Source organism: Furipterus horrens, unplaced genomic scaffold (genome assembly GCF_987537825.1).
Source record: "Furipterus horrens unplaced genomic scaffold, mFurHor1.1.pri manual_scaffold_1, whole genome shotgun sequence".
NCBI lineage: Eukaryota > Metazoa > Chordata > Mammalia > Chiroptera > Furipteridae > Furipterus > Furipterus horrens.
In genome coordinates, this window is record NW_028327171.1 from 107616575 (window position 1) to 107643098 (window position 26524).

At 43.5% G+C, this 26524-nt stretch overlaps 1 protein-coding gene across 1 annotated transcript in view; it reads right to left on the reverse strand.

The window, feature by feature from the left end:
- MYLK (myosin light chain kinase) overlaps positions 1-26524 on the reverse strand; it is a 186335-nt gene that overhangs the window by 133873 nt on the left and 25938 nt on the right. Inside the window, exon 3 of the mRNA XM_090277598.1 lies at positions 7821-8028. Coding sequence (XP_090133724.1) covers positions 7821-8028 — 208 coding nt within the window. The remainder of the gene's footprint in view (positions 1-7820; positions 8029-26524) is intronic.

Sequence of the window (26524 nt, forward strand, 5' to 3'; positions counted from 1 at the left end):
CAGGAAGGAAGTGTGCTTGGGGAGGGGAGGAGATGGGCGGGAGGTCAGCCTCAGGCAGACAGCATGGGCCCGGGTCTTGTTTTGAACATGGGCAGCTGAAAGGCAAAGCAAAGACTACAGCTCTTGGCAACCCACTGAGCCAGTGGTGCAGTAGAGAGAAGAGAAGAGGAAAATATATTTCTGGGACAAAGGAACAAAAGCCAAACAGTGAAAGGGAGGAAAGGGTAGAAGCTCCTTTCTATCATTTCATAGGCTAACGTGCCACTAAAAGATCCAGTACACTGACCCCTCTGGTTTCAATTTGGGAAATGCTTTCTGCATGGAAAGAACTGTTTCTCGGTCAATTTCTAGGAAATCGATGCTCATAGACAGAAGACCAATGGCAGCCCCTTCCACTTTAGTGAGAGTCTTTGCCTAAATCAAACCATGTCATTTTCCTCCTTGATACCCTCCGATGGCTATCACCAAGTCTGAAGGCCCTATGTGGTCCCATGCCTACCTTCCTCTCCAGATGTATCCCCACTCCACCTTCACTCACTCTGCTCTGGCCCCACCAGCTTCCTTGCTGTTTCTCGTTCTTAACTATGGCTACAAAAAACCCACAACTCTTTGTGTGGGGCTTTATTTCTGGTCTCAGGAGCAGACTTTGGTCATAGTCAGGGCAAGCCAGAGTGATGGAGAGTTAATGTCTCAGGAAGAAGCCCTCAAGTAATGACAGACTGGGAAATGGCAGATAAAACATCCCAGCTCCCTTGCCCCTATGCTAACTTTAAGTTCCCAGGCCTGCTCTTCTCCCTTAAATCCTATGACATGGGGGCACATTCTAGGCAGCCTGCCACATGGTCCTCTCTCTCCTGTGTCGTCAGGGAGCACTTAAGTCTACTACGAAAGTTATATTTGTTACTTATTTATAGTCTCTCTTTCTCAGTAGAAAGTCGACTCCAAGAGGACAGGGACTCCATCTGAACTGCTCTATCTCCCGTGCCCAAGACACAGAGGAGTGGAGCAGTGAACAGAGCAATAGATGGAGGCCCTCACTCCTTTTCCAGTCACTTCACCTGCTTCCCATGTGCAACTAGCGCCCCTCTAGCTGTTGCCCTAGTGATGGTTCCCAGAGTGGGTGGGTTTGCATACGTCTTAAGACCGCGGGGGCTCTAAATGGACTCTCCTGAGAGATGAGCAGTTTCTTCCACTGACCCAAACCCCAATGGTTTTCAGAGCCAGAAGCAATGAGACTTTATTTTCCCAGCGCTGAAACCGTGAACTGCGTGGTCTGGCCTGGGACTGGGATCACTCACCAGGTGTCCCTCCCGACTTTTAAAATGTGCACTTGTTCTTTCCACTGGCCAGTCACAGACACGGGCGCATTGCTGCCACACAGCATCCTCTCTTCCCTGGCTCCCCAGCTCTGCCCTCCTGCCCTCCTGGGTGAGTATTACTTCTTTATATCTTTGTTTGTTGGACTTCCATGCAGTTCTATTTTTTGGTAGTTCTGGTTGTTTTTTGTTTTGAGGTAAATGTAATCCTTCTTATGGTTGTGCAAGGAGGCAAAGCGTGTCTACCTATGCCTCCATCTTGGCGGGAAGTCAGCACCTTTAAATTTTTACTCACTGCCTGGTGTACCAGATGTGTCACTCATGGCTAGAGTAACCATGTGCTAATTTGTATCCAAACTGTGACTCTGGAAAGTCAAAGGAGGCTCCATTTATAATTCCACTGGCAGAACAGGCATCAACTGAAATAACGGTCACCATAATGAAACACTTAGTGACCATGGGCCTGCAACAGGGGCAACCACCTGGCAGCCATGCTTTATGTTCATTACTCCACCCTCTGTCTCTGCACACTGGACAAGTGGTGGTACCTGGCCTAAGAATGACCAATCCCAGTCTTGCCAGCTGTGTAAGGGCTGAATGGAAGTTAGCTATGATTATATCACAATTGGCTCTCTACACATTTTTTCTTGCCTTTGTTGCTGCCTTCTCACAACTTGTGTGTGCATGTTCCCCTTTTGCCTTTCCAACCTGTATCCTGTATCCACTGTGAACTCTTATAGCATGTCCATATTACCTAGTTGATATTCCCAGAAGATAGCTCAAAAAAGAAAAAGACATGTCAATAAGATCCTATGAAATAACCCAGGAATATTATAATCAAGTATTTAGTCAGTGTGATGGTTAATTTTATGTGCCAACTTGACTGAGCCCGGGGATGCCCAGATATTTAGGCTTAGCCAATCCATTAAAGACCTGAATAGAATGAAAAGGCTGACCTCCCCTCAAAGGGAACATCAATCGGGGACATTGCTTTTTCCCTGCCTCTGTCTTGAACTGAAACATCAACTCCTCCTGGGTTTTGAGGCTGCAGGCCTTTGGCCTGAAACCACACCATCAGCTCTCCTGGTTCTCAGGCCTTCAGACTTGGATGGGAACTACATCACTGACTCACCTGACTCTCCAGCTTGCTGACTGCAGATCTTGGGACTTGTCAGCCTCCATAATCATGTGAGCCAATTCTTTGTAATAAATCTCTCTCTGTCTCTCTACTGGGTTGGACAAAAAGTTTGTTTGGTTTTTTCCACAAGATGGCTCTAGTTGTGCTTAGCTGTCTTTAACTTCATTCAAAACAATTTTGTTAGATTGTATTGTGGTAGCTGTAATATCAGTGTGCATTTAAAAAAATAATTAAAATTGGTGAATTTTTGTGTAGCCATTTTATATTGAAGATGGAAGAAAATACTCAATACTTTTGGCATATTATGCTTTATTATTTCAAGAAAGGTAAAAATGCAACTGACAGGCAAAAAAAGATTTGTGCAGTGTATGGAGAAGGTGCTGTGACTGATCAAATGTGTCAAAAGTGGTTTGAGAAGTTTCATGCTGGAGATTTCTCGCTGGATGATGCTTCATGGTCAGGTAGATTGGTTGAAGTTGATAGCAAACAAATTGAGACATGAATTGAGAACAATCAAAATTATGCCACATGGGAGATAGCTGACATACTCAAAATACCAAATCAATTAAGTTATTGGTGAAAATGAAAAATGTGTCTTTTACAGAAAAAACTATACAGATTTTTGGCCAATCCAATATATAGGCAAACCTTGCTTTATTGCTCTCAGCTTTACCGCATTTCAAAGATGGTGTGTTTTTTACAAATTGAAAGCAATACCCTCCATCAGCATAAAAGATCACGACTCACTTCATTGTAATACTTGCTTCATTGTGATGGTCTGGAACCAAACCCGCAATATCACCAAGGTGTGGTTGTATGAACAATCTACTATTCTGTTTCTCTGGAGAACTGTAACAGTAGGTATAAGCACTAGCCAACCAGTTCTCAAACTATTGGTCCTAGAATGCAACAGTATCAGCATCACTAGGAAACTTGTAAGAAATGAAAATTCTTGAGCCCATCCCAGACCTACTAAATCAGAAACTCTGGGGCAGGGTCTAGCAGTTTGTGCTTTGAACAGACCTTCAGGTGATTCTGATGTGAGTTCATATTTGAGAATCACTGTACTAAGTAGGCGAAATATATCCTATCTGTAACTGAATCCTTCCTTGCTACTCAAAGTGTGCTCGGTGGCCATGGGTGTCATCTCCAGCTGGTTAGCATTGCAGACACTCAGGCCCCACTCCAGACCTAAGAATTTGCATGCTAACAAGATTCCCGGGTGATTCATGTGCCCCTTTGTTCACAGAAAATCATCCTGTAAAGTGAGTATGAGCCATCCTGAGGCCTGGATGTCCTCTGGGCCTGCCGGTTTGGCCTTCCCTGGGCTCCTGAGCTCATGTCCTTAAAATTAACCGTCTATTACTTGAAATGACTTAAGTGACTCTCTGGTCCCTGAAACACAAAGGCCCTTCTCAGGCTTAGACCACCAGGTCTCGGGTACATCCATCGTTTCAGTACCACCCCTCGTTCCACCCCACGCTCTAGGCTCACTTTGTGGATGTGATTCTCCAGAACCACTCACATGTTTATACATGTGGGTCTTTCTTCTTCTTCCTCCATGTAATTTTTGTTTATACCTATTCAGATGGGAGCTTCTAAGGTCGTGCTGCCCAACAGAGTAGCCAGTAGCCACATGTGATTATTGAGCTCTTGAAATATAGCTAGTCTGAATTGAGACGTGCTGTAAGTGTAAAACACGCCCACCAAGTATTAAAAAATGTGCAGTATCTCATTAATAATTTTAATATTGATTCTATGTTGAAATGATAGTTTCTTGGGTCTATTTGGTTAATTTTATTAAAATTGATTTTACCTAGCCCTGGCTGGTGTGGCTCAGTTGGTTGGAGTGTCGTCTTGTAACAAAAAGGTTGCAGGTTCGATTCCTGGCCAGGGCACATACCTAGGTTGTGTGTGTGACCCCTGGTCTGGCCAGGCACATATGATCCCGGTCCAGGTGTGTATGAGAGGCAACCAATCAATATTTCTCCCTTCCTTTCTCTCTAAAAGCAATGAAAAAATATCCTCAGGTGATGATAAAAAATACATAAAATTGATTTCACCTGTTTTTTTTTTTTTTAAATGTGGCTACTAGAAAACAAGATTATATATGTGGCTCACATTATGTTCCTATGGACAGTGCTGTGCTAGAGAACAGGCCTGTGGCCCCTTCATTAGAGAGAAAGCTCCCAGAGGGCAGGTGCCATTGTCTCTTCCCTGCTCTACACCAAGCCTCTGTGGCTAGTCCTCTGGAGGTGGGCGAGTGTCAGGGCTGGCTTCCGAGAGTCTTTCTAGGACATAGACCAGGGTAGCATCCCACTGCATAAGGTCATGAATGGCCCTGTCATTAAGGCACTTGTCCTCATGGAGGATATTGCATGTTTCTTGGCCCTGGTTACCAAAATGGAAATCAGATAAGGAAGCTTTCTCCTCTCTTCTCCATGAAAGAATTTCCCTCTGGAAGTAGTTCTCAGGATGTTAACACCAGGTTCAAATATTACAAGACTACCACTTGCTGGGTGCCTGCTCTGTGTCAGTGCTGCACTGACCTCACTGTGGCCCCCCAACCCCCTCTAGAGGCAGCCATGAGCTCCAGCTTACAGAAACGGAAATAAGGTTCCCAAAGGTTAGAAATTTGTGGAGCTCAAATCAAGACTGTCTGACAACACTACTTTCTGAAGTTGATCACTACGGGGTCAAAAGGCTGCAAGTAAGAATTATACTCTTAATTATAGAACCTCCACTCTTGCCAAGTAAGAAGCAAAGCAGAAAGTTGACAAGAAGGCAGGTGGGCTGCTAGATGCCCTTTGTAAGAGCTTGGGCTAGCCTGGCACAGTCAGCAAGCTATCCATGGCAGAAGGGATCAGAGTGGATCTTTCTAGGGCTGTGGTCTATGGGGTGGTTCACACATCAGCTGGAACTGGCCTTTGATGCAGAAGTGGAACGTGTATAGGGTCATTCACATTTAAAGAGGCTGCAGCCTTTACACCATTCTCCCTATCTTCTAGAAGACATACAACATCTGAAGTGGTCTGGGCTTTATTCTCCCCCAATTAAAATCACAGGGGAGGAGCAGGGTTGAGAGCCTCTGCCTTCTCTCACGAGGCTACGACTCAACTGTCTTATTTCCTGCCCCCTGCCCCAACTACCACAGTCTACTAAAAGTTTTATTTGCTTAGTTGAGATATAAGGTCTAACTTCCTCAATAATGGGAACTGAAAAAAGGTTTCATGTTACCTACGTTTTATATACCTCCTTTCACTCATAACGTACTCCATTCCTTTAAAATGAATCATGGAGAATCAGGACTCACCCAGGTTTCAGAGACCACTGAATTCAAACACTTTATTCTTCAGAAACAGAGGTCCAGAGGTTTAAAGTCACAGATCTGATTGGTAAAAGCTGGGACCAGAACCTTAAACCCCTGACTCATAAATACTCATTTCCTCAGCTCCAAAGAGAATATCAGAAATGGGGGGTTATAGGCTGAATTTTTGTGTCCCCACCCAAATCCACAATATTGAAGCCCTAACTCCCCCTCCCCACCTCCCTGACTGTATTTGGAGACAGGGCTTGTGAGATGGTGGTAAAGGGTCAATGAGGTCATAAGGTCAAGGCCCTAAGCCAATAGGGCTGGCGCCCTTATAGGAAGAGGAAGGGACCCTGGAGTGCTCTCTTTCTCTTTCTCTCTCTCTGTCATGTGAGGACACAGCAAAAAGGCTGCTATCTGCAAACCAGGAAGAGAGTCTTCACCAGAAACCAAACCCTATTGGATCTTGATCTGGGAATTCCAGACCCCAGAATTGTGAAAAAGTTAATTTCTTTTATTTAAGCCATACAGTCTGTTCTGGCAGCAGAAGTTGACTAATATAAGTAATTCTTATTTGTGGGCCTCAACTCAAAGTTTGGGCACTGAAAAGTGCACGATGTAGGGGGAAGAACAACACCAGAATTGGCTGAGAGGAGGGCCATCCAGAGACTGATCGGGGCCACTTTCCATCTGGAATGCCCTAGTCCACAGGCACTTGAAGGTCATTAAGAGAAGTCACTCAGTTGAAGAATTTGGGGAAACTATCCAAACTATGCATATTGTTATGTGAAACAGCCTGTCCTTCTATGATGTAGGTAAACAGGAAAAACATTGGCCCAGGGGCCCCTTGCCACCTTCTGGAACCTTCCCTGGCTACCTTGATTCTCACAAACACTGTCCCCTGAAGCCCAGGTTGGGAGGGCTATTTTCTGAGGGAGCAGAAAGTGAGCCTGACCCTCTGATTTATAAGCCCTTACAAAGGCCCAGAAGGGTCAAGGGAACCTTGTCATACTTCTGATGGTCTGACAAATCCCAAGTCCTTTCAGATGTCAGGTCTTTAAGCATCAGCCAGCAGCCTGAACTGGAAATGTCCTTGCCAGTAAAGTGGCTTCAGCATGTAGGGGAGGCACTAGCAGTAAAAGAAACAGCTTAACTAATGGTCAAATATATTTCTTCTGGAAGTTTGAGAGTGAATAGAATTTTTTTAAGGATAAAGGAGGAAAAGAAGACAAAATAACTAATTGGTGTTAATACATTGGTGTGCTTATCTCTCTTTTTTCTGAGTTTTATAAAAAAATTTTTAATGGGCATATATTACTTAATAATGATGATAATAAGTACTGTTTGTTGATTCTCTAAATATTTCAGCATCTCTCATGAGCCAGGAGGTTTTCTAGATGCTGGACATACAGCAATAAACAAGATCAAGTCCCTCTCCTCCTAGAACTTTCATTCAGTGGAGGGGGATGGAGGAGACAACAGAATGTGAGCCCTGGAGGAAAAAGTTCAGGTGGAGTGAGAAGACACAGCCCTTGGAATGGGGTGGCCAGAACGGGTGTTCTAAGAAGGGGCCACCTGGGCAGAGAGACCTGAAGGTAGCGAGGAGCCGAGCCAGGTGAAGGGCTATGGGAAGAGCTTTCCCTTTAGACTGGAACTGGACGGTGAAGGCACTGGCCTTGCTGCAGGAAGAGCAAAGGGCCAGCATGACCACAGTGGCATGAGCAGCGGAGTGGCAGGAAATGGTCTTGAGAGCCAGGCAGGGCCAGACTGGGCAGGACTCTGTAAGGAGTCTGGTCTCTGTCTCAGTGTGAGGTGAAGCCATGGGAAGGCTGGAGCAGGAGAGTGAGGGTATGTGTAGTTTGACAAACGCTGTCTCCTGGATCCCTCCCTTGTGTGAAGGGACCATATTTTCCCCATTAGATTAAAATGGTCCTGAGTTCAGGGATGGATGTACTTTGTCTTGTGGATTCCTCCCCCAAGAGATGGCTGGAGCAGGAACTGTGGGCCTTGGGGAAGCAGACAGCTCTTACCATGGCTCTCACCTCCTGGGACTCACCTTCCACCGTCAACTCCACTGTCACCTGGCGGGCACCACTACCATTGGTAGCTTCACAGGTATACTTTCCCTTGTCCTCCTCACAGACAGCATGAATCACAAGGCTGAAATTCCCTCGGGTACCACAGTCCAGCAGGAAGCGGCCCCCACCGGTGATGGGCTGCCCATTTCTGTGCCATGCCACATGGGGCTCTGGGTAACCCCGGACCTTCAAGAGAAAGAAGAAAGGGTGAGAGCTTATATTTAAGGAGTACCTTCTATGAGCCAGGTACTGTTCTGAGTCCTTTACAAGTGTTAGCTCATTTAATCCCCATAACAAGTCTTGAAGCAGATACTATTTTCATCTAGATTTTAGAGATGAGGAAATTGAGGTCCAGAGAGTTTGGTTAGATTTTCCAAGGTCTTGAAAGTAGAAAGTAGCAGTCAGGCATCCTGGCTCCAGAGCTCGCTACACAAGTGACTCTTAAGCCTGGTTGCATACTAGACTCAACCGGGGGAGCTTTGAAGCATTCAAGTGCCAGACTCTACCTTAGACCAGTTAAATCAGAATCCCAAGGGGTGAGGATGAGCATGGGGAGCCTAGACCAGTGCTTCCCATTCTAATATGCAAATGAATCATTTGTTAAAATGCAGATTATGCTTCTATAGGTCTTGAGATTCTGCAGTTCAGACAAGCTCTCAGATGATGCTGATGCTGCTGGTCCCCAGAACTCACCTTGAGGAGCAAGGTTCTGAGCTGCCCAGTATGGCAGCTACTAGCCACCCGGGGTGGACGAGCACTTGAAATGTGGCTCATCCTAATTGAGTTGCACTGTAAGCATAAATCACACATTGGGTTTTGCAGACTTAGTATAAAAAAAGAAGTAGAATGCCTCATTAAATTAAAAATATTGATTACATGTTGAAAATATAGTATTTCTGATGTGTTGGGCTAAATAAACTATATTGTTAAAGTTAATTTCACCTGTTTCTTTTTACTTTTTAATGTGGCCACTAGAAAGTGACTACAACCGAAGTGCCTCGCATGGTGTTTCTATCAGGCACTGCTGCTCTGACTGCCGTCTTTCTCTAATATTAGTAAGCACCTAACCTCTGTTGTGTCTAAGTTAGTACTTTTCTAAGTACTTGACACATCTGAGCCTCATAGTGACTTGTTCAAAGAGGATATTTCCCCAAAGACAGGGGAATACACAGATAAATAAGTTCCAAGAAAACAAATCACTTTGAGTTTCAGAGAAAGAAATTTCCCCCGGGGCCCTCAAATCCCTGAAACTCAACAGGCGTTTCAGAATAGACTAATCTTCGGAAGAGCGGGACCCAGAATGGCCCATCAAGGCACAGCCTGGGACCCAGAACAGGGGATGTTAGTACTGGAAATGCACAGAAGACATCACAGAAACCTCTGGAGAAAAACAATGTTTGCATCACAAAACATGGTAGAATAGCTTTCATCCATGGATCCACATCAAGACAAGAGAGAATGAATACAGAGGAAGCAAAACCAAAATTCTCTGGATGAACCCAAACTGCATTCACGAGAGTCTTCCACGACCTGTAGCGATAATCGCCCTCCCACCCCCAGTAAGGACAGAGGGGTGCTATCTCTGCCTGTGGGAGACAGGGACAGGGGAGGGGCCTGTGCGTGCACGCGTGGGCAGCCCAGCACAGTTACCCCCTAAGTAGCTGAGGAAGAAATAACTGAGCTAAAAGCAGCGGTCGTCACCTTTGGACTGCGCTTGCTTCCTGCCCAGGTGCCGAGCCCCCAGTGCATCCTTAGACCCACTTCTCAGTAGCCAAGATGGAGATGTCAGCCAGGAAAGGAGTCCTGGAATCACAGGTGAAATTCCCAAAGTAAACAACCCCCTCTTCAGTTACTCTGTCACCCCGTCTGTGCCATTTTATGACTCTCACAAGGCCTGCCTCCCATCCTAACATCTGTACTTGGGCCTCAATGGAAAACCAAAAACAAAATTCCAAATCATCATTACCCATCTTGTTTATAATTTCTGGAAACAAACCAACAAACAAATGAAAATCTCTTTCCTATCAAAATCGAGACTATACTTATGACAGAGACTGACTACCCTCGAGGGAACACTTACTCTGAAGTCGCTTCCCCCAGAAGCAGACAACAGGGTCTGAAGCTACTGCAGCCTCAGCAAAGCTGAGTCCCAGCTCAGGCTGACAGGAGCACATTCAGTTTTCACATCTATTCTAATATGAAGCAAAGTACTAACAATGGTTGTCTCTGGGTGCCTCCTCTTTTCCTTTTATTTAACTATTACGCTCTGATAGTTCTGCAAACAACATACCTGAATTGTGTAAAATAGAAAAATAATTTAAATGAAAATGTATTCCTTTTATATTAGTGTGTCTACCTAGTGAATGTATAGCACAAACATTCACTAATTTGTGGAGGCTCTCAAAGTACTTCAATATAGCAACATAAATAAAAATATTATACAAATAAACATTATGCATGTTTGGAGGTGACAAATGTTATGTACTTATATAAATAATTGTATCATCTGTGGCACTACGTTGGCACAAAGGTTCATGCAAAGGAGTATCAGATGACAATTATTCTGTTAAAGCATGATTCTTCTCTGTTAAAGCATATTTTCAGGAAACAACTAAGGAAAAGAAAGTCTCTCCTATAGAAGGAAGCTCTTGGGGAGTCTGGTCATGTAGTGAATTTGCAAATCACCATTATCTTCTCTTCCACAGCCAGCCTAACCTCCAGAAGATGATCACCCAGCCTCCCGTGAGTTGCAGAGGAAGGAGTGGAGAGCACTGTAACTGGGCACAGAGAAATCATTAACTGTACCAAAGGCATCCTTAGCATTCCATTAGCGAACACTCTGGCCCCCTGCAGCAGTGCCAGCTCTGGTGGCCCATCAGTCCCTGAGGAATCAATGATTAACTGGGGACATTGCTAGTGTTCCAAACCTCAGGGACACAGCTCCCTCTTTCCCTTTCAATTTTCCTCTCATTTTACACACACACACACACACACACACACACACACACCCCATATTTACCTCTGAAATGTCCTGTTAAAAATAAATATTTAGGGATATTTAAATATCCCGAAACTGGCACCTCTCAGAAAGCTGTAGTTTGCAATGGAACTTTTGTACATCTTGCATCTGAAGCAAAGGCAGGAATTTCTGTGACCTTGCCCTGTTCCAAGGTCTGAATGATTTGCAACTCCAATTTTTATCCTCCCAATATGAGGAAAACTTGTTCAACCACTACTTAACATTACGTAAAAATGATTCAGCTTCAAGTAAACCCACTTTTACTGTCTGCCCACTCTCCTGGGCTCCTGGGTTCCCATCCTCGGGATGCATGGGAACAGCCCTACTCCCTGGGGGCCCAATCTGCCTCATCACAGGCAGACAAGCCACAGCCAAGAAGCTGCAGCTGGTATTTTCACAGCCTGGTCCAGGACCACACTAAAACACCATTGATACTTTAGCCTTCAGAGGGCCTCCACACAGAGAATCTTATTTGAGTCTTGGAACACCACGAGGATTGGGTTCCCCAGAAGCAGAACCTGAAATAGGGATTCAGGAAACCCTATCTGCAAACCCTTAGCCAACAATCACAGCAGCTGGAAACGGATGCACCCAACTGGTGAAGGGGTCTGGGTGGGGCACCAATGGCACATGTGACAGCACACAAAGCTGAAGAAAGAGCCCTGGAGAAGTGGATGACTTGCTGGTGATCTCACATGGGCAGATACGGACCACAATATTGGTCTCCAAGTTGAGTGGCTGTCTCTCTGTGCTTCATTGTAAATTCATGTCTTTGGTGGGACAAATACTGTAGAACCCAAAGCATTGATAAGGATCTATCCCTAATATTCCCTAAATCTCTTCTCAGTTAAAGAATATCTGCACCCCACTTTTATGATATGGCCATGACACAAGCAAGTCTGGGGCTATCTTCTCAGAGTACCTGGCCAGTGCTATAGACAGTGTGTTCCTCCCCAATTCATATGTTGAAACCTAAACCCCAATGTGTTGGCATTAGGAGGTATTAGGATGGGAATTTCAGGAGGTGATTAGATTAGAACTTGAGGGTGGAACCTTCATGAATGGAATTGATACCCTTATAAAGGGACCCTGGAGAGCTCCCTTACCTCCTTCTACTATGTGAGGACACAGCGAGAAGGCAGCCATCTATGAATCAGGAAGTGGGACCTTACCAGATATGGAATCTGCTGGTGCCTTGATTTGGGGCTTTCCGGCCTCCAGAACTCTGAGAAATAAATTTCTGTTGTTTACGCCTCCCAGCCTATGGTATTTGGGAGGAACACATTCAGTCTATAGCACTATCCAGTTACTCTGAGACTATAGTTCAAGACTTGTTTATGGCATGGCCATATTATAAAGGTGGGGAGCAGATATTGCTTTAACTGAGAAAAAATTTAGGGTCTATTAAAGATAGACATTTACCAATGCTTTGGGTTCTACGTATTTGTCCCAGCAAATGATATAAGATAGACAGGATTTGTGTTATGCGTGTGCCCAAGACACCCCAAGGATAGTCAATGTGGTACAGAGAGGGGCCAGGGCCTGAGTTCTGGGGTCTAGCGTGCCATCCAGCCTCTTCAGGGTAAGGTCCCTCCCATCTCTGAAGCAGTATGGTTCTAAACAGTGACCCACTTAACTTCCAGGGAAGATTCTTTCCTCTCCCTTTAGTCTCCTCTGGGTCCAGCCTACAGCCCTAGTTCCCTCTAATCCTTCATGTGGGAAAACCAAGTGACCACAGGGAGAAAACCTCACAAATGTGAATAGGCAGCCCTGACTTTTCACCATAATGAGTTTTTGGAAATGGCCCCAAAGAGGGTCATTCTAAGGAGAATCATGTTTGCCACAGTAACCACATTTAATTGGATGTTGTGTTCTTGAATAAAAGCCCAGGATCAAATAAATCAAGGGCATACTGACAGCTTGTCATAAAAATAAAGATATAGTAACCATAACCCCTATAATAATTTAAAATAGTAAAATTGTGCTCCAGCTCTATAAAATGTCCTCAAAAACCTTTACGGCCTCAAAAGGCCTTTAAAATGAACAGTGGCTTACTCTGTGTGTGTTGGATGGTGAGGAGAAAGCGGGGAGGCAGGCGGGCAGCTGCTAGCTGCTACGTTATACCCACCTGTCACACTTGAGGAACAGTTATTCAGAACCTGGCACTGTCTTTCTCTTCCTTCCTTCCTTCCTTCCTTCCTTCCTTCCTTCCTTCCTTCCTTCCTTCCTTCCTTCCTTCCTTCTTTCTTTCTTCCTTTCTTCCTTTTCCACTTTTGACAGCTTTTTACTGAAAGAACATAATGTAAAAAAAAGCAAACTAGGGACGGGGCGTACAGGAAGGCGGGGACTCTCCCCCAGATCAGAACCTGGTGCTGTCTTGAGATTTACTTTAATGACTGAAAGTGAAACACTCTTAAGGGCACTAAACCTCTTGACATTTCTCTGACATGTGTAAAGGGCTTTCAGTCAATTCCAAGTTGCCCAGGATAGGCTGCCTGAGCCCAGAGCAGTGGCAGGTTCTTTGTCTCCACAACCCCTGCAAGACTCAGAGAAACACATCTGCCTCCTCCTAAGCTTGGTGAAGTGAGGAAAGAGGGTGATTTTATTGTTTTTGATAATCTCCTACATGTCTTTTGTTTCTGGGTGGGCCTGTCCCTGTAAGCACACCACAAGCCCACACAGCTGCAGTGCATAGCTGGGCAGGAGGTGCAACTGAGGCTCTGCCCACATTGGGAAGGAGGAAGGGAGACCAAAGGGAGAGAAAGCAGGATTGAGCTGAGGCTGGGGTGAAAACAGGCTGCCCCACCAGGACACTGTCGGGTTGAGAAGTTACACAAACAAAATGTCAGCAGTGAGCTGAGAAATCCTTAGGGCTGGGAATAACAGATTCTAGAGGATGTCAATAAGTATTTATTTGAGTCTTGTTGAGTAATTGAATCAATGCTGCGGAAGCCTGAGCCTGGAGGACGGGACACTAAAAACCTGTTGGACAAATGTCTGCCCCAGGCCAGACAAAGCTGATTCTGCAACATGACTGTCTACAGGCTTATAATTGCCTGCCTGCCTGCTCGTAGCACATGACTCTCAACTTCCTCCCCTATTTCAAAGCAGCTTTTTCTATAATAAATAAATTCTATGATAAATGACTAGAATAGAGCTGGTGGTTTAAAAATTGAAAAATTATAAGAAATAAACCAATGGTGCTGTGAAATTAGTTGACAAAGAATCTTCAGCTCTATCACTAAATATAAGCTACCCAAATAATAAATGAACATGCAGACACAGAAAGGAGATTTAAAACATTAACACCCCCAACAAACTAGATCACATACACACAAATGCCTATAAAACATACATCTTGGATACAGTAGGAGAGTGAAGAGTGAGCCCGGGGCACGACCTGACCAAACTTAGGGTCTGCGTCTGTGTCAGCAACTGGCACATGGCCCGTTGGACAGGCAGGAACTTAATTAAGGCTTTGAATAATCCTATTGCCAACTGTCAAAAGCCTTAACTGAACCCACAGACTCCATCAGGAAGAGAGCATACCAGCTAAAAACAGCAATTAGTGAGAGGCTTAAACTGCTGGATGCTCCCTGTCCCTAGTCCAACTTGCGAAACAGTGAGGACAGAAGTGCTTCCATGAAAAATAAAATCAGAATGTTGAGACCCATTCCCCAAACTGGTGCGGCCGAATGCCACGTGGATCTGCAGGGACAAATGCTGAAGTTCTCTCTCTGTGACCAGCCGTTCTCACTTTCTAGGCCAAGTTTCCTTGTCCTGTGGTCCGAGACACAGACGCTGCCTGAGAACTTTGGTTTCTCACACTGAGAGCACAAGGCGGGTTATAGCTTGGGGTTACACCTCGAGTTACACCTCAAAAACCAAAAAAGATCTATTTTCTTTTGTCTAGGGTCAAGCTTATCAATGCATACATTTTTAAAATTCCTTTTTAATAATACAAGCACCTAAAAGCTTTTGAAGCAAACAAAGAAACAGAATTTAGAAGTGTAATTGGGAACCCTCAGACATTTTCTTAGTTCTTCCAAATTCATAGATTTCATATAAAAACAAGTGCCCTTCTGTTTGAACCCCAGATCCTGTGGGATGGCTGTGGGATTCCTTCCTCACCAGAAGCCTCTCTTCACAATGTCCTGGGGTTTTTGCCTTACTCCCTCTTATGGAGGCTTCCAAGAACACAGCATCTCCAGCTGTGACCCAGAAGCTCATTCTCCCATTTCTACTACCAAGTTGAGATATACTCTCAAATATATTAAAATATTAATAAGAGGCATGTGGCATCACAGAGGTTTAAAAAACTAGTGCTGTGGCTTGGTTTCCTTCTTCTTCTTCTTTTTAATTTGCTCAGGATCTTCTGCCCACTTTTGCCAATGTAAATTGCACCCCCCCAATCCCTGAGGAACAGCCCCATCCCCCACTATACACCACAGTGATTCTAGTAGTGTGCGATCTGGACAGCTGCCTCCTGAACAAAGTACTTGGGTTCCAAAAATGAGCATATGCTCCAAGGTAGCCGATCAGAGCCCTTCCCTGCAATTTTAAATTAGAATAAAGGGAGATCAAGATATCTCTTTTCATAGGGATCCTGAGCTGGAAAGGCATAGCCTAAGCTGTCTGCAGCCATCATCTTCCATCACTGACCTCCTTTTCTTGCCTCCACTCAAAAAGAGGAAGCCATCTGCAAAATAAGATGTCACATACACAGTGGAGAAAAGATGGAGGAACTGCCTATCAGCTGTGGTGGACTCCATGTCCACTCAGTTATAGGAGACAATACATCTCTATTACTTACCCCAGATGGAGTTGGTTTCTCTTACTTGCAAACAGGAGTTCTAACTAATTCAGGAAGGTATATGTTCTCTAGAATCGGATTTGTGTGTGGATCCTGGCTGCACTGATCACCCATCACCGGAGCTTGGGCAAGTTACTTATCTGGCCCGCAGCTGACACAACTGTAAGGTGGGATGATACCAATATTCGCTTCCATGGAAAAGTTTATGATCGAATGCAATAGCTCATGTACAATAGCACACTAATCAATTCTAAAGGTTAGATCCATCTCTTCTCCAAAACAGTAACTTTAAAGTCAGATACCCTAGTATCCGTTCAGCTCCCAGCTTTGTTAACAGTCTAACACTGTGCCCTAAGAAATATCAGTAGGTGTGAACCTCTGGGCCTCCAGGCTTGCTGAGCCTCAACTCACACAACTCACATTTATCACAGACAACTTCAAGGCATCACACTTTTTGAAAAAAAGTGAACACTTCGAGAACAACCTCTGCCTTAGCTGAACTGGCTTATTATTTTTAGTTAAAGAGTAAACCCCATTAGAAAAGTAATTGTTTTTATGTAACATCACAAAGTACAATTTAAAACAAATATCCAGTCTGTAGTTTTGACTGTGCCGTCATTCCACTCCTGTAACACCACGTGCACCTTTTGAGACTGAGCCCATCCCCTAGATTTCTGCCTCACTGACTAATGCAGTCACGGAATTTCAAGGGCGTGAGTGAGTGCTGGGAAAGAAAGAAATCTGGGGCAATAAAGCTGGAGTTTCTCACCAGTCATGGTTGGACCTGGAGAGAGAGACATACCTCACTGGCAGCAGGGGTGGAGCAGAGGGCTCCTCCCCAGGCAACATATAGGCCATTCAACAAGTCTCCTTATCCCTCAAACAGCAGAGCCCAGATGCTGCAAGACTCTGAAACTGGCCACAGACTTTAGTGGGAAGATTCTGTCCTATGCAAACTCTCTGGGAATATAAGGTAATTCTGTTTAAAAGCAGAGGGGGGCAAAAGTAACCCAAGAGTCCCAACAAACCAAGATCATCTCAACTTGGTCTCCTTGTCTTGAATTCTGATGTTTGGTCTCTTCAGGCTGCCCTCTGACCCAGAACCCGCTCCACACGCACATCCCCACACAAAGCATGCGTTCTGCTTGGACTCTCCCAGGCGGCAGGCTGTGAGGGATGGGGCGTGAGCAGGTGGGGCTTTGGAATTGGGACCTTTCATGCTGCCTGAGCATCTCTGGGATGCTGTCAAGGGACAGAAAGCAGTCATGTGAGTTTGCTACTTTATGGCAGAATGATCTCTCCAGACCCCACCTGCCCAAAGGCATCCTGACCTGCATAGAGAATCACACCAGACAAGGAGTCAAAGGTTTCTGTTTGTGCAATAGCAGTGTCTGCCTGTCCAGCAGGCTGAAAAGCACAATCAAACATGATTTCTTAAATTGCCTTTATTCTCACCAAGACAATACATATATACATGGCCAACTGGTACTTTAAGTCATAACAACCACAACAAACGCAGGACTCTGTTCCACCCATCCCACCCTAATTTCTACTTCCTTGTAGCCATTTCATCTGGTATTTGCTTCCATATTTCTAAACAAGAACCCTTCAGAACTACAGTTTTGTTCTAATTTTAGACATTATTTCTGTTTTTAAAAGATTTTATTTACTTGTAGAGGGGAAGGGAGAAGGAAAGAGAGGGGGAAAAATATCAAGCAGTCGTGTCTCACATGCCCCTTACTGGGGACCTGGCCCACACCCAGGCATGTGCCTGACCGGAATCAAACCTGCGACCTCTGTTTGCAGGCCAGCACTCAACCCACTGAGCCACACCAGCCAGGGCTAGACATTATTTCTTAACTCTCTGCATAGAATATGAGCTTTGAGCTACCCAATCTCCCTCCACACAAACCCTTCTCCTTCCCCCGATAATCATCATACTTTTTATGTCAATGTGCTAGTATTTGCTTCATTTTAACTTTGCTCACTGACAACCTGCAGAGTATATAACAATTAAATTTTTTGAACTTTTCATTTTTCATGGAGTTAATAATGGTCATACTTTTTGGTTTGCTTCATTTCTTAAGAACCCCAGCTTCTCAAAAGCCCTATAAAATTCTTCTCAGCAATGGCCAAATGCACCAGATAATGAATTCATCAGTGGCTTTTTTTCCTCCTTTGGAGAGATCCCTGAAGCATTCTATTATCTTTCTCTACTCTAAATTGGATGTTTTCTAGGCTTGATGCAGGATCTTTCTTTCATCATCCTCTTGGAAATTTCTTGGTGTATGCCACCATTTTGGTTGAACATTTCCTCCTCCAGTAATTTCTTAAGAATGAATGAACAGAAGGTTGAAAATTTTAAATCTGGCATTTCTGGAAGTGTCAATATCCTGCCTTTACACCCAACTAACAGTTCCTCTAAGAATGAAATTATACATGGAAAATCTTTTTTACCTCTGCCTTGGGGTGTGTGTGTGTGTGTGTGTGTGTGTTCCTTTCAAACTTTAGAACCTTCTCTTCCTCCCTGACAGTCTAAAATTTCATGATGACTTGCCTTGGTGTCAGTCCTTGTTCACTCAGTGTATTGGACCCTTGGAAATAGGTCTTCTCATTATTGGCATTGCATAGCTTCCAATTTTGAGTTTTTGTGTTTTGACAATTTTTTTCCTACTGTGTTTTTTTTTTTTTTTTTTTTTTTTTTTTACTATGTTCTCTTTGTAGAACTCCTATGAGCTGGATATTAGTTCTACTAGACTGACCCTCTACATTTCTTTTCTCACTTATTTTCCACCTCCATCTTTTTGTTCTTTCCAGGAGATTTCTTTGATTTTATCTTTCAACCAGTCTTTTGAACTTAGTTATTATTTTGGCTATCGTTAAATTTTTTAAAAAATCCTTTATTTTTCAGTTTTTCAAAACTCTTTTGAATAATCTCCTCTTCTTGTTTAATGGAAGCAATATCTTAACTCTGAGGTAATTTCTTTTTAACTTCTTCAGTTTTTGCAGTCTTCTGGTCTACTTAGTTCCTTTTTTGGTTCTCTTGGTCTATGTGATAACTGAGGCTTCCCTTGTACATCTGATGATCCTTCACTGATTTTCATATATATAAGTGAAGAAATTAAAAATTCCATGCACACCAGTGGGGACTTATCAACTTGTCAGACCTTCAGTACAGTGAATGGGTAGAAACCCTCAACTGTCAATATATGTGAATATCTTTTCTTGATATGATTAGTTTCCACAAAGAAACTACTCTCCCAATTTCCTGCTTTGGTGGTGGCAGTGGCAACACAGTAATTAAGTCTGCCTATCAGCATTTTGGAGTCTGAGGGAAGGCCATGAGAGGCCTGATTTCAACACGCTAACTTTCACGTAGCCCTGCTCCCTTTTCAGAATAACACCTCACCCCGCCTACAGATGTGCCTTGTGTCCAGGAACCTTCTCTTCCTTTTGGATGCGGGGGGCTTGGGGCTTAACTACTCCTTATTATGAACATTGATTACCAACAGTCCAGTTTTCACCTTCACTCCATAACCCAGGCTTTGAAAGTACTTGATGCTTCTAATTCCTCAGCCTTTTCAGGAATTTTATGGCACAAGCAGGCTTACTTTTGCTTGCTGCCCACCCCAATAACCACAGGCATAGCACAACACAAAAAGCTGAGACTCAAGTCGCCAATCATCTATTAGCTTTCCATTGTTCATCAATTTGTTGACATCTCTTATCTGTTGCCGTCTCTCTCCCAGTCTATTTACCCTCATGAGTTTATAAGTTTTTATAAAAACTCATTTAAAAAATGTTTATTATTAAAAAGAAAAACCTCGGAAAATAACATGTTGGCAAGGAAGCGGTGAAACTGGAACCCTTGTGCGTTGCTGGTGAGAATGTGAAATGGTGCAGCTGCTATGGAAACAGTGTCATGTTTCCCCAGAAGATTAAACATAGAATTACCACATGATCCAGCAGTTTTCACCTCCATGTAAATACCTCAAAGAATTGAAAGCAGAGACTCAAAGAGGTATTTGTACACCCATGTACACAGCAGCATTAGTCACGGCAACCAAAAGGGGGAAGCAACCCAAGTGTCTACCCCCGGATGAAAGGATAAACAAAATGTGACACACACATACAACAGAATATTATTTAACCTTAAAAAGAAGGACATTCTGATACATCCTACAACGTAAATGAACCTTGAAGACATGATGAGTGATAGAAGCCAATCATAAAAGAACAAATTCTATATGATTACACTTACATGAGCTACTAGAGTAATCAAATTCATAAGACAGAAAATAGAATGGTGGTTGCCAGGGTCTGGGAGAAGAGGAGAAAGGAGGAATTATTGTTTAATGGCTACAGAGTTTCTGTTTTTTTAAGATGAAAAATGCTTGGGAAATGGATGGCAGTGCTAATTGTAAAATAATGTAAATGTACTTAATACCCTTTAAATGTACACTTAAACACTGTTAAAATGGTCAGCGTTATGCTATGTATATTTGACACAATAAAAAAAATCAATAAGTCATATATGTGTATCTTTTTCTGAACGCTGTTTGTCTTACTTATCTATATATTTATCCCTTTGCCAAATACCGTATTGCCTTTAGCACAGTAGCTTTATGTTAAGTATGAAAATGAAGAAAAAGAAATCTAAAAAAATATAAGTCAGAATAAAGTCACTTTGACTTAAAATTTTTCCAATGCCTTCTTATTGCACTAAGAATAGGATCCAGTTAGCCTGGCTCACAAGACCCTGTGAAGTCTGGCCTCACCTATTTCTCTCCCGGCTCTGTCCTTGCTCACTGTACTCCTGCCACACTATTCTTCCCTCTGGGCCAGAGAATAAGATGAAGACAGCGGGTTCTCCACCCCAGAGTGGCCCCAAGTCTGTTGGATGACAGGTATGCCATCAGCCAAAGCATGTACAATTAGCGTTGCAGGAGCACAGAGGAAGGTGGGGAGAAGCTCAGTGGGTTGTTGTTTAGGCCTGAGCAGGAACCAGAGCTGAGCAGGAACCCCAGGCCACTTCCCACTCTAGCACTCTGGGTTGGCCTGACTGATGGGATTGGGTTTGTAAGAACCTGACATTCAAGTTTGACTAAACAAGAGATGGTTGCCGAACTTACGAACTTACACTTAAGTAAGAGGCTCAAGGACCCCACACTGGGATGGGCTGGAGGGGAGGTGAACCCAGAAGGATTTCAGGCCAGGGCAGTGCAAGCCCAGCCAGGAGGAGCCCTGGGGCTCCCTCTCCTCCTCCAATCTCTCTCCACAGACAATTCCAGGCTCACCAGAACAATTCTCTTCAGCCACTTCTGCCTGATTTATTGCTCTTGCCAATTTAGTTCCATGCAGTGCAGTTCTTGCCCGTAATGTTCAGGAATTTTTTTTTTGGGGGGGGGGGCAGGTGACACAGGAAAGACAGAAGGCATAAATGCCAATGACCCTCAAATAAGGTCCTATTATGAGCAAGCCTTTGCACAAGGCGCTTCCCTGGGTGTTTGCTGATGGCGTGTTGAGGGCAGGAGAATGCTAAAGGGGTTTGAGTTCCAGTATAAAACACACATTTAAAGCAGATTTAAACATTCCAGTCCAAGCCGTTGAAATTTATTTTCTGAAGAAGCATCTGGAAAAATGGAGGAAAAAGCTGCCCAGTTATTTAGTAAAAACAAAACTCAAACTTTCCTTTCCCCCTCCTGCCAATGTCCTTTTCAACTATGTGATCCTCAGGGAGCCATGGGGGCTGGGGCCCAGCTGAGCTGGCAAGGAGCACCCCCATCCTCACAGGAGGCTGGCCCTGTTGGAGGCAGCTACAGTACCGAGGAGAAGGCTGGGTGTCTCCCCTCTGCCTAGAGCTGTGTCTGCAGGGCTAGTGCAGAATGCTTCAGACTGATCAACCCCTGGCTAGCAGAGCGGGATTCAAAACCAGCCGATCTTCCAGACTGTTACAACAGAAGCTCAAGGGTTTCTTCTGTCAGGAGCTTTGCAGCCCAGAAGGCCCTTCTCCCCACCACAAAGAATACCCCTAATGGAAGGAGGAGGGTCAACAGGCAGTCTGCAGAAAGCCTGGGCATCTGCTCTCCTTTCCTAGACACACAGAACAATAAGGAATAAAATAAGTGCCACTGTTAGAGAAACGTTCTCATTACTAATCTGGTTTGAGGAGCCTGTAGGCGGCGCTTGGCCTCAGCCTCAGACCACCGGGCTCAGAGAATCCCAGGTGAAGCCTGAGCTGCTGCTGAAAAGGAGCAGATGTGCCAGCAGGCACCAGGGCCCCTCCGTGGGACCTTCCCTGCATAAGCAAGTCAGCTGTGTCACCTCCAGGCCTGAGGGGTGAGGGAGAGACTAGAGTGGGTGGCTGTCAGTACCATGGGAGTATCAGAAAGTGGCAGCAAGAAGCTATTCATAGGGGAGAAGGGTGCCTATGGGATGTCTTCAGGGGGACAGACTGTTGGGAGAGGCCCTGGTGGCTCCTGGTTTGTACTTTGTGGGCACTAGAAGGATCTGTAAACTTGTTGTGACCCTAGAGGGTCCACTTTAGCCTAGAAAAGCTTAACATCCACCACCACTATGCATCTTCTGAAAGGCCCCTAGATTCCTGGATTGCTGGTTAACACTCCCAGCCTGTCATCACCAACTGCCCACAGTAGCCACTTCACTGACACTGGTGCTGCCACAGCCTGAGCCAGGCAGGGCTTCTTGCCCCAGAAGCCAGGGGAGCCATGCCAGTTTGCAGCCCAGGAGAGTGGGCAGGCCTGGGGCCCCAAAGCCCTTCATCATCAGCAGCAGTGAGAGTGGTTTTTATTTCAAAGCTGTTTTCTGTCTTAGAAGCCTCATAGTGGGTGCATGGCCCGGGTTCCATTTGCAAGGTTTGTATTTCCCTCTTCCTTTTGCTGGACAGGGAGAAGTGGGAAAAACTAAAGCTGCTTGGCCCTCAGCTTCTTCTGAGTTGATTTTGCTGCCCCGGCAGGGTCTGCCACCAGCGTAGACATGCAGGTATTGTGACCTGCAGGCCATGGCAGAGTCAGAATTCTCAGCTCTGACCATCCAGTGAGTCACCTGAGGGGAAGACTCATGGAGAAAGGGAAACCCCGACCCATGTGACTCAGCTAGGCCTTCTCTTTGGTAAAGACCCCACCACCACCACTGGAGCTCAGGCCACTGCTGCTCCTGCCCCCTGGCTATAAGAGGACCTAGTTTCTAAACACACTTGCAGATAAGTACTGGGGAGAGAGCTCCACCCCTAACTAGGTAGTATTTACTTATAAAGCTAAAACAAAAACAAAAACAAAAAAAATCCGGGGCTAAATGCCAGGACAACCAATTCTCACTTATCTCCCTGCTGCAGAAGATCAGTGTGGTTCTAATTCGATTTGTCCAGAGGCTGTTGTACCTCAGATCTCTTCTCCTAAAGTCCTTCTTAAAAATGCTGACCATACAGTTATGTGACTAAGATACCCTAGAAATACGCACAGCTAGTGGAACCAAGCAAGGAGCAATTCTGAGATGCTATAACCTTCCCCTCCCTGTTTGCCCCTGCAGGACCCCTCACTCCCCTCCTGAAAGCCTCCCCAGTTATCCAGCCCCCTCTGATCTCTTCCATCTCCCAGCTTTCAAGACTTACACTATTGTCTGAAGTGACCACATTTTTAAAACCAGCAGACATTTATCTGATCACAGTGCAGACTGTTTAAAATCAGGCCTGGCCCAGAAAATCTGGGGTAACTAATCACCATTACATCACTTTTCATATTTCTTTCTGTCCTACAGCAAGCACAGTGACCATATTTTCCATTAAAAAAAAAATCAGAATATATTATCTGACAAAAGATTTACGGGCGGCCTCCAGGTGCAAGAAGGAGTTGGTGTTATAAGTCTCAAAATATTAGAACTCCAAGAATATTTGGATGACTTTACTGAAAAAAAAGAAAAAAGAGAATATTCTAAATCAGAGTGGCTCACAAAGATCTGTGATGAAAATTTCTATACCAATAACACAAGTTATGATTTTGTTTATTTCAGACACAATTGGTACAACTCCCTAGAAGACTGTGAGCTACTCAGGAAGGGGAACTAGGCATCATACCTATTTTAAACTTCTCTCCATTCCCAGCATGGCTACTAAAGCCCTACCCAGTGGATGGCTGTCTGATGTCTGTCCTCCCCAGTCTTTACATCCCAGCTCAAGTGTCATTTCTGAGACACCTTTCTTGAGCTCCCAAACTAAGTCATGCTGTTATGCTCTCATGGCACCTTGAATTCTTCCTTCACTGGGTCTCATCACAGTTTATAATTCATCTGGATGCCTGTCTCAGAGCACTAGACTGTGACTGCCTGTGGAAGGAACTGCAATGGTTTGGCTCACCAGTGAAGCATCAACTCCTAGCTCACTGTAGCATACCCCTTGGCACATAGAAGGTGCTGGGTAAGTATTTTTAACTTAATGATATGGTCCCTCTGGTAGATCCCAGGACTCCATATTTCTCCTTTACATTAACATGTTTATTAACTACTGCTTGAACAAAGAGTTCAAGGCTGCTCACGAGAACAAAAGTTGGCATCAATATTGAGGGCATAACAGAATCAACATTCTAAAAAAACAAAGGCCCAAATAAAAAGAAATTTAAGAGAACAATTCCTGTTAAGGCTCTAAATCATGTAGACAAAATCAGAGTGGGGAGCAGCTCATGTGTAAAAGGAACTGGGTGAGAGCCTCCTAAGCATTAGTCAATCTTAAGCCACTGTAACAGAGCGCGGTGTGTGAGTAGGAGAGGGCAGTCCCATTCTGCCTGCCGGCCTGCCGCTGACAGCACGCTTCCAGGCACATGTGCCATGTGGAATGGGGTGCTGGGGAAGGGGCTCATGATCTGTGAGGGGATGACAATGCCCGCTGCCCAGCTGGCACCTTAGAGGTGTTCAAAAGATGTTTATTGAAGAGCAGAAAGACTAATTGAAGGAAACAAAGATATTTAGCCTAGAATAAAGCACAATAAGAGAAGGATGTATCTGTCTTCAAATATATGAACAGCTCTTGTATAAGAGTCCCTCAGTTGTGTAGCTCCAGAAGACAGAACAAGAATGGGTGGGTCCAAAATCTCAGGAGACAGATTTAGGCTCATACAAGGAAGGATAAGAATGCCTAAGTAACCAAAGGGACCAAGTAGATCCCCATCTTCAGAAGTGTTCATACTGAGGCCAGGGGACCATCTGGGATGTTGTCAAAGAAAGACTTCAGACCCCCTAAGATATCCTCCAACCCCAAAGCTAGTTTTCTAAGAATTTATCAGAACTGAAAGCATAAAAGGAAGAGAAACATGAAACAAAAATCCCATTTATTCTTTAAATAATCTTTGTGCTATAAATCAGAGCTTGGAATGATCTGTTGATTGAAGGGTTTAATGAACTCACCCACAAAACTGTCTGGATCCAGAATGTTTTCAGGAGGCATTTCTTCAAATTTTCCAGTTTCGTTCACTAAATGTTTCATGTTTTTAACTTCTTTTTAAATAAATTTTGAAAGTTTTCTTATAAAACATCAATTTCAAGATTTCAAAATGTATTATCATAGTTGAACATAAAAGTCTAATTTTTGTCAACTCCAGACCAATCGGTAGTCTCATTTCTAAATTTTAAGTACATTTTCTGTGTTCGTTGATTGGCCTGATTGGGTTTTCCTATTTCAAGACTAGCCCTTAAATTTATCTATTGATATTGCTTTTTTCCATATTATAATGAACTAAATTCTGCTTCTATATAAATAACTTGCTCCTGTTTTCCATTAGTTTATTCTATTCTTTGATTTTGTGAGTTAAATTCTTGATTCTTTAATTTTTTATATTTTTGTTCAATAATAAAAGCATTAAACCTCTGATACTGTTTTAGCCACCTATAAACTACTCAAAAAATAAAATTGTTTTCACATCTAGTAGCTATTACCAGTTAGAAAAATCATACACACACTCATATACTTCATCTAGGAAAAAACTTAAAAAGTGCAAAGGTCCCATATAATAAAAATTTCAAAACTTTCTAGACAACATGAGGTCTTGAAGAAATCAAGAGAACTATTTTGTTCTTGGATTAAAAGTAATCAGTGGGATTATACTATTTAGATATGGCAATGGTAAAAAGCTATAATAATTAAAACAATTTTTGGTTCTGATAAAAGAATATACATACTGATTGATAAAACCGCTAAGAAAAATCCTAAAACAACATTATACATAAGACTTTTGTACATGATAAAAGTGACTTCAAACAAATGGAAAAAGAATGGATTACTCAGTGAGTACAGATAATCTGGAGGAAAAATCATATTTAGAATTTCTACCTAAAACTATACCAGAAACATTCATTCTGATTAAATGTTAAAAGTAAAAAAAAAAAAATTAGAAGCAATACAGATTCCAAGCATGACATAATAAAGATATGAGGCCACTTAAATTTCACATTTTGTACAAAAGTAAAATTGTGACAAAAATGAAAAGGTAAACAAACTAAGAATATTTGAATTACATATAGGAAGTGAAGGCAAAAGTTCTTAATATATAAAAACTTTATATGACTAAATAGAAGCAGATTTTTAAAAATATGTAAAGAATATGAACAAGAAACTCATGAGGTAGACAAACATACAGAAATGTTTAATTTAAAAGTAATTAAGCAAATGTAAAATAAAATGTGATATCTTTCATTACAGTTTGTTAATTTAATAGGTAAAGTGATTACTAGTGCTTAAAATGATTACTAGTAATTACAAATTCTTAAACATTGCTGATGCAAGGGTAACAATATACCCTTCATCTTTCTTACCTATAAAGTAGCATAGTAATATTGATCTTAAT